The sequence below is a fragment of the Ischnura elegans genome, chromosome 6 (assembly GCF_921293095.1).
Source record: "Ischnura elegans chromosome 6, ioIscEleg1.1, whole genome shotgun sequence".
NCBI lineage: Eukaryota > Metazoa > Arthropoda > Insecta > Odonata > Coenagrionidae > Ischnura > Ischnura elegans.
Genome location: NC_060251.1, coordinates 61,535,933 through 61,544,739, shown reverse-complemented (window position 1 = coordinate 61,544,739; position 8,807 = coordinate 61,535,933). Strand labels below are relative to the sequence as shown.

The following is an 8,807-nucleotide window of genomic DNA, read 5'->3' as shown; positions in this document are numbered from 1 at the left end:
GGATGAGAGTGCTGGCGGAAGGGATGATCTCACTAGGAGTCCCGTTAATGCTCTCTATCCACCCCTCGCGACAAGGGAACACTTAGATGGGTAAGATCTGACAGCCAAGGGAAACCATAAGGAATATAAATCAGGCGCCCGAAGGTGAAGTAAACCTTTAAGTTAAGTAAAAGGGTAAGTTAAGTAAAACGTTAAGTCCAACTAAAGCTTACAAATACCCTTGAGAAAATAAGCCTCGTTTAAAATAAATATTGAGAGAAACAGAAGGAAATTCAGAACTGGAAGACACACAACAGCTTCCTCTGCAGTGGACTCAAGTGCAGATGACAAATCATCGAGTATTAACCACAAGAGCAAGTCCATATATGCATGTCAAAGTGGTAACTTTTTTTTTTTTTACCTTATCACCTTTGATGTCCAGGGGGATCCTGTGCTTCACAATTAAGATGTGAAACTGCTCGATAAAACAGCTCTCAACACCAAAATTATGACTCAAGAAAGAAAGCACCAGTGCCATTGCTCCCGAATCCATTACAAAATTTGTTTAGCTTGTAGCTTCAAGTACCCTCAAGTGGTTGTAAATGTTACTGTGCTATTGCGTAAGTAAAATGGTGGGTGAGTATACGGCAAGTACTGCTCGAATAGTTCCCTGATTGGTAAGAAAAATATCACTGGAAAATCGTTAATGAAGAGTAACTTTATTATTCTCAAGGTATTAGAGGTCTTTCTAGCTCTCAAATATTTCTTAAAATTTCAATTGATGCAATCCGTAATCCACATTTTGCCTGAATGAAGTAGAAATATAACCGTAGAGGAAAATTTACGGAGAGCTCTTCAAAAAAACCTCAGTTTTTCTTACCGTGATATCACACGACTGTTGCCAGAAGAATGGGATTGGGTCCCTGAATCCAGTGCCCAAATGGGCATCAGAAGATTTTTTGCCACTTTTTAATTCTCCTATGAAACCCTCCTGAACCTCATACCATTTGTAATGCCTTTAAGCATGGTTACACGATACATTTACACGTACAGATTAATGTCTAAATGTGTGAACGCAAGAATGAAAGCCAAAATGCCATGTGTAACCATCCAACTTGTGGGAATGCATGCACAGAAAATAGAACCTGATCTAATTTGGTTCATGCATTCGTACATGTTCCGTTCCGGTCCACCAAAATCATTCACGCAAACATTAACTTGTACGTGTTGATGTACCGTGTAACCAGGCCTATTGAACATGCCTGTGCCTGTGCACGGGAGAAAATTCGTCTCTATTTCCAAAAAATTACAATTATTAGTTAATTTTTCACAATGACATTGACTCTATTATTGTAACTGATAGTAAAAATAAGAGAGTATTGAAGATGAACCCGTTTGTGTATAGCTTTGGTAACAATTATCTCCATTTCTCAAAATGATTAGCTTCCAAATTCAGTGCGCGTAGAAACAATACATGTACCTACATGGACTCTTATTGTGTTAATTTGAATTCTCAGATCAGATGTGTATGGATCATTTGGCTGATTTTCTGTATGTACACAGAAATATTATGACCTAGGTACTTTTTTCCCAAACAAATTCAACTCACAGCCAGGGATGGCAATCAATAGTAAATTAAAGTCAAAACTAGTAAAATTTCAATAGTTTCGTTCACGGCAGTGGAATGTAGAAACAAAACTAAAAAGAATAAACCAAGGGAGCAAAATTCAGGGCCGAAACAAAATAGGAGTCAAAATTACTTTGGGGCAATACTCTGCTAAACTTAACAAAACAGATTATGTTTTGCAGCAGAGGGACCACATGCTTCATTTTCAGACAGTTTAGTTTCGACCCACACACCGAGTAGGCACGATACATGGTTGAATGGAGTAGAGGTGCCAACTGCCTCTAGATGAGTTGGTCCAAAAAATTAAAACTTAGCCATTTTAGCAAAATATGTTTACATACCTCACATGCACTCAAAATTACATCATTTTTTTAATATCACAATCATTAACATATATATATAATATTCTTAAAGAATACATTCAATTATAGGAATTGATATTTCATTTAGATATTAACTCTCAAAATTTTTGTACTTTTCCTCACCACTGAAACAACCCCACATGCAGCCTTCTCCATAATACTATGCATATCTTATAAGATATTTTTTACAGGAGAAGCTCTTGCTACCTTTTTCACATTCACGAATCCTTAAACCTGGCTTATCTAGCAGTTTCACCACCTCAAGCACATACATATTCCATCCATTTCAATTTGACTTTCTTGTCCATTAGATGAAAGATCAATAAAGCCATAAGTGTGTTGGCATGTGAGAAAAGCCTTCATTCATTATTCTCTTGAACAGTTCACCTAAGCTTCTTCCCACTGATCCACGGAGTTCAGCAATAACTTCTTTGGAATTCTGGTTGAGGAAGTTATTGACAGTAAGTCCTGTGAAAATACAGAGGTCAAGTTAGTTCATATTATCCCCTTATAAAATATAAGTAAATGTTTAAAAGGCACAAACAAAGCAAATGCATCTTCAATTACTTCTTTCCACTGACATCTGCCAACAAAGAAAAAATACCAGGTATGTATGCTGCTAGAGCTTAAGACCCACGTTGGCAAAAGCCAAAAAACACTTCCCTTGGCAAATGGCCATCATTACCTCATCAGCAACAATTATACTGTGCAATTTCAACACCAACTCACTTTAATTGCATGGGATTTTGCTGGCAAAAATTTATTTCATGCTTCAAAAACTTACAGATATGCTTATAGAGTTTTGATGAAGCTCAGAAATGTTTAAGCAGAACTCCAGGATCAACACATATAGAGCTCTAACACAGAACTATAATGGCATAGGTCAGAATTACTTATACGTATTTCTCTTTCCAAGTTTCCAAGTCCTCATTAGGCCAAAAAAAGTACATATTTATAAGTTTCCATGTTTTGGCACAGTCTTATTAGGCTGTTCATTGACCATGCACACATTTTGCTGATATTCCCATTGACTGCATGGCCCTCATTTACAATGCTGATGTCCTAAATCTGTCATTTCCATGATTTTTACACTTGGGATTCATGTTATATGAATGGTCTCAGACAAATTGCTGGACTGGAAAGCAGGTGATAAGCAGAGGCCCAGATTTGGTAATCTGATCCTTACTGAGGGATCTTTTATTTCCTCTGAGAACCTGACCTGTGGAGGGGGAGGGACTAAGTAAGGGAGGGGCCAGGGAATTTGACGAGGGTGATAAAACCACCTCAGGACCCATCAGGGGTTGAGGGGAGTACCCATGAAGAGGGCTGTTCCTCCCAGAGAAAATTATTATTATGAATTTAACCTTCTCAGAACTTATTTTAAGCCTAATTTCCAATGCAATTTTTATATTCTTACTCTGCCGGGTAAATTCCTTGCCTGCCTTCCTGTTAGTTGCAGGTTTGAGTGTGGGTGCATGTGGTTAGCCTTTACAACACTTTTAAAAACCCCAATTGGTAATATCCAAACTAGGTTTTTTTCAGAAGTTTGGATATAAATGAAAAATAGAAAAAAGGAATTTTTAAAAGGGTTTGCCAATATTATTTGAAGCATGGCTGACAAAATTTGAAAGTGCCAAATTTTTCTAGGGGGTCCAACAGGCTTCTGGGAGGGATCAGGCAAGTAAGTAGTTGAGGACAGTGACTCTTACTTGACTCCTGGAATCACGTTAGGTAGTGTATTCGATGGTGCTCAGTAAAAGTAAGTGAGCATGGTCACTATTTGAATAGCTAAAACCAGTGCTACACTTCCATAGGTTTAAACCTGGCTGCCCTTATTAAAACTATCTGACTGATTACCATTTCTAGCTCATAAATCACTTCCACAGTGTATACAAATTTTATTTTCATCTTTATTGACATATTTTGTAGTAAATTAATGAGCACTCTCAGAATTCATCTGTTTGCTATGAACAACATGTTAAGATAGCATAAATTTTCTCCTCTAGTGGACAAACGACATTTTAAAGCAGCATAAAGTTTTCTACGCAAGAACATAAATGATGTCTATAAATGTCAATACTGCTGAAGTAGGTACCCGTGAATAGACCTAAAAGGACCATAAAAGTCATTGCCTTGGATAGCTGTTCCCTTTCACGGGCCAAAAGATAACGTAATTCCAGCTCTTTGTGGCTTAGCTTGCCCCACTAACAGCAGTCATTGGTCAGTTGTTTGCTGATATTGTGGAATACTAACACAGATTTTTGTGGTATTTTCAAATTGAGGGCTATATGTAAGCACTTTCCTAATGTGTAGCTCTGTAAAATTTTTTAACAGATTTCACTGGGTGGAAAAAGCCCAATAGCTGCTCAGGATGGGTTATAACTAATACAGACCTCATGTTGTTGTTTCCTCCAGGGGCGCAGCCAAAAATTGAGGCTAGGGCGGCTTTTAGGCGTAACTAATACTTTGGGGTGTTGGGGTTTTGCATACCCACCAGGGTAAGTGGGAGCTGCGGAGGCCCTGCTCCAGAAAATTTTTAAGATTAATGGTTCCAAAAAGCGAGTTTTATGGCTTTCTGAGGGATATTTGATTAATCCTAAGACTTTTATATAAGTAATACTAATCCATTAAGTAAAATGGATTAAATTTAAAAATTTCTCTGAGCTCTGGGGGGGGGGGTTTAACCCCCAAAACCCCCCCTTTGCTGTGCCACTGGTTTCCTCTGGATAGATTTTATTAATTTTATTATTATTACACTGAACGCATCCCTTTTCAACAGCAGATTTGTAGTACAAAGTTTTAATCATTTTTAAAACTGCAGTACTATTTTTTATATTCTTACTGGATCAATTAATGCTCAAAAAGTCCAGTCAGCAGGGCCTGGGCATGAGTAGACCAACTCTGCGGAAATTGTTACGTAAATGGAACTCTATCATACTTCTCAACATTGTCCATGGTTTCATCATTGCTTCATTAATAATAATGGTGGAATGTCTTTAAAAAGCTGTAAGTGGGGTGTCAAACAAAAATATCGAATTCATTCATATTAAAATAAAAGTGCAAGCTGTGCCAAAAACATTTTAGCAAAACAATTGCCAGAGGAAATAGATATATAGTTGACTGCATGTCATCATGTGGTTGATTATTAAACTAAAGATATATAGCCCAAGGGGAAAGGGACCAGGATTATATCCATTACTCAGTTGAGAGAAAGGTCTGGCACCCCACTGGGCCTGATACCAAGTTAAGGAAATTCAGTTGAGGACCTCAACTTCGTAATCCAGAAACCCGGAAAACCGGAAAACCGGAAATCCAGAACATTTGAAAATTCCTCTGCGTAGTGTTTTGACTTGCCACCTCGTGGCACCACTCTCCCAGCCTTGTTCTGGGATGAGTAGGAAGTTAGCACATGCTACCATACATACACTAAGAACCTTGTCAGGGACACATAAGGATATCAAATATCAAGTTCAAGAGCCTGAGCACATGTATAAATTAATTAATTTACTAAATATACTATGAAGACCAGAAATCCAGAAAAACCAGAAATCCAGAAGCCCAAAGATTTCTGGATTTGAGGTCTTCAACTGTATGTACCTGAGAGGATGATAGCCTTGTGAAACCTCGATTCTGAGAATTCAAAGAAATTTTAGTGGCATTCGTGAGGGAAGTACTATTTTCCAAATTCTGGCCCCATCACAAAAAGGTTAAAAGAAGAGATCATCTGAGCAGAGATATTATTAATTTAATATGAGTAAAATAAAAAATTACCCAGAAGCTTGTTTCCATGGAATAAGTTGCCGAGATGGATTCTCAGTCCCTCGACTGCAAAATCCAGTTTGATATCTTTGATCCTGAATATCTCGCGATCTTCACCATCTGACTGGACAATAATTGGCTCCACGATCATCCACACAGAGGTAGTCACATTTCCTGTAATTAAAAATATGTATGAGTAAGGCTTTTGACTGCAACATTGTGGTAGAAGTTGTGGGGGAATATTTAATTAGATTAATTTTAGAGCAAACTTCAAAAAAAAATTTAAATGCCATACATTCATTTATTCATAAACTGTTACCCTTTGACAAGAATTATACATTACAAATATAAAATCAGTTGTAATAAGTTCATAGATACATAGGGGGATTACTGATAAAATGACTGAAGGACTTACATCAATTTGATTTATGTCAAAGAATAAATAAGGTTACTAAATATAGGCTTTGTCTCCCAGATGGAAATGCAAATTATCACCCAGCTGATTAGTGAGTTCCTCGTAATACATTTTTATTTTTTCACACTCTAAAATTCCTTAATTTCTGTATTAACTCCATTCCTACTTTTCCATGTTCCCTCCACTCTAACTCCAATGAAGAGCAGAGATTGTATCAAAGACCACCAAGGCACCACTGAAAGTGATGAACCTTCTCTCCCTAAAAAACCACATTATTCCAGCCCTGTTCAGTTGCCCCCCATCCACCTTGCATAAGCTAGTTAAAGACTCACTGGATTTTTGGAAAAATTGCAGAAAGTCAGGGAGGTATTTAAGCCTTGGTTACATGCACGACCATTATTTTTAGTTTTAGTAAGGATAAGGATAATATGGCATGACCTCTCAATTCAAATCAAGGACTAATTTTTCACAACTACAATTGAAAGAAACACCAACCCTAAGATTTATGAATGTGGATGACTATGACAAGCATGGCATCATTTATTGTTGGAAATTAAAGCAACTCCATACAGCATACAGATTAGTCGAGCAATATACCATATTTATCTGAATATATTCCCTCATTTTTTTCCAAAAATGCCCATGGTTAAAGTAAAGGAAGGACTATATTCAAACGCATTTTTAAATTTTTTCCTAAAACTGAAGCCTCAAAATTAGGGGGAGGGGGGACTATATTCAGAGGGGAACTGTATTCAGAGAAATACGGCAGGTACATGTGCATATTCATCATTACTTCACCAGCATTTTAAGTCAACTAGCAACATTTCATGTTGACCAATTTAATTCCTGTTTTAGCTTCTTTCCTAGCAATAATAATATGGTCTGATGCCTTCTCTTTATTATACTATGATGGAAACCTTAATATGGACAGTGATAAAGTAAATAACGCAAGTAAAAAATGTGGATTTCCAAACAAGATTTCTGAAATATATAGAGTGAGCAACTAATTTTTAACAGTAATAAGTAGTAGTAGTAGACAAGTCTCAGTAGATGTCTCAATGAAATACAGAGACAAAGTGGATGATGCCATCACCGAGATTTTCTTGCAGTAATGAAAGTTCCCACAACCCACCTGATGGGCCAGATCCTTCTGAATGAAGCTCAAATTATTATCTACTATGCTTTCAGCTGTGAGACAGTTTGTAGGGTTCACTACGTTCATTCCAACAGCATTTTCATATGACACCACCATGTCCCTGATAAAAATAAACTCCTCCATTGTGGAGAGGTCTACCCTCCAATGAGGGTAAGGGAAGGATAGGTGTACCCTTCCTATACCCTTCAGCAAGGGTAGACGAAGGGTATTTTAGAACATTGGTGGGTAGGCCCTCTCCTTCCTGGAGTGTATGGGAAGGGTTTGGCCAGCCTCAATGAAGGGTAGAGGAAGGGTAGGACTAATATAAAGACTAAAAATCCATAAATTAACATAAAAATTTAAAAAATCGCTAAGCAACTAAATTAAACGAATGGGGATGAGTTGTAACAGTGATTTCTAAAATTATAAGACAGAAAAAAAATTAGCCTTAAGATGAGATTCGCACCCGGGCCTATGTGGAAGAAAGCTGTGACCTTTACATCCTAAAAATGTAAATGAAAGAACTTCTAAATGAGCTTTTTTTCACACAATTATAGAAACTATTGTGTACAGTGGCGTAGCCAGGAATTTCGTTCAGGGGGGGGAGTCCAAAACCAGGTGGGGAAATTTTTGAAAAACATGATACTAAGTAATGGGTTTTAAACTAATTCAAACACTTTTCATAATCGAAAAAACTTCAATAGTTAAAGAAATATTTTTTAAATCCATTATTTTTCAATATTTTGTTTTCTTTTATGAAGGAAAATGATTGTGTTTTTATATTTCAGGGGGCGGGGGGTCCAGACCCCCCGCGACCCCACCCCTGGCTACGCCACTGAATATGTATGTTATTGCTTTCCTTAGGGGAATTTTAAAGATTAGTTGTGCAGCCCATCTATCTTTGCCTTCAAAGACTGCTCATGTTCTTGTACAGAACTCAATACTCTTTAGCAGGTGAAAGTAGCTGAGGAGACACTTTCAGGATATGTTTTCCTCAGCAATAAATGCTAAGTCCCAAGGAAGGGTAGACGAAGGATATTCCTACCCTTCCCTTACCCTTAATGGTGGGTAGAGGAAGGGTAGACGAAGGATTTTTTAATCCTTCCCTTACCCTTAATGGTGGGTAGGGTATGGGTTGTGCAAGGGTAACTACCCACCATGAAGGCTACTACCCTTCCTTTACCCACCATGGTGGAGTTTATTTTTATCAGGGGTGCCCCACCTTTGATTAGGCTACTATCCTACAACCGATCTTACATGAATGTCTCCACCGGAAGTACTTCAGAATTACTTGCACCACTGCAGCTCTAGGGGTTATTAGATAACTTTAGCCTTTCCATCACAAAAATTCTGAACTGGTAATCTTGCTGCATGATAAATGTTAACAGAAAACCGTTGAGTTTTGTGAAGTACAGCATGAAACAACTAAATGAGTAAGCAGTCACATGCACTTGTGGGAAGATATTTACACTCAGGGTAAAATTGACCATTAAAATATTTTTAGACTTACCCAGGATTTGAAACATAATT

General features: G+C 37.5%; 1 protein-coding gene across 1 annotated transcript in view; it reads right to left on the bottom strand.

The window, feature by feature from the left end:
• Positions 1-1,663: 1,663 nt before the first annotated feature.
• Positions 1,664-8,807, bottom strand: part of LOC124160830 (protein takeout-like) — a 40,335-nt gene continuing 33,191 nt past the window's right edge. Inside the window, exons 5-6 of the mRNA XM_046536920.1 lie at positions 5,740-5,901; positions 1,664-2,436 (exon numbers count right to left, since the gene is read on the bottom strand). Coding sequence (XP_046392876.1) covers positions 2,288-2,436; positions 5,740-5,901 — 311 coding nt within the window. The 3' untranslated portion in view covers positions 1,664-2,287. The remainder of the gene's footprint in view (positions 2,437-5,739; positions 5,902-8,807) is intronic.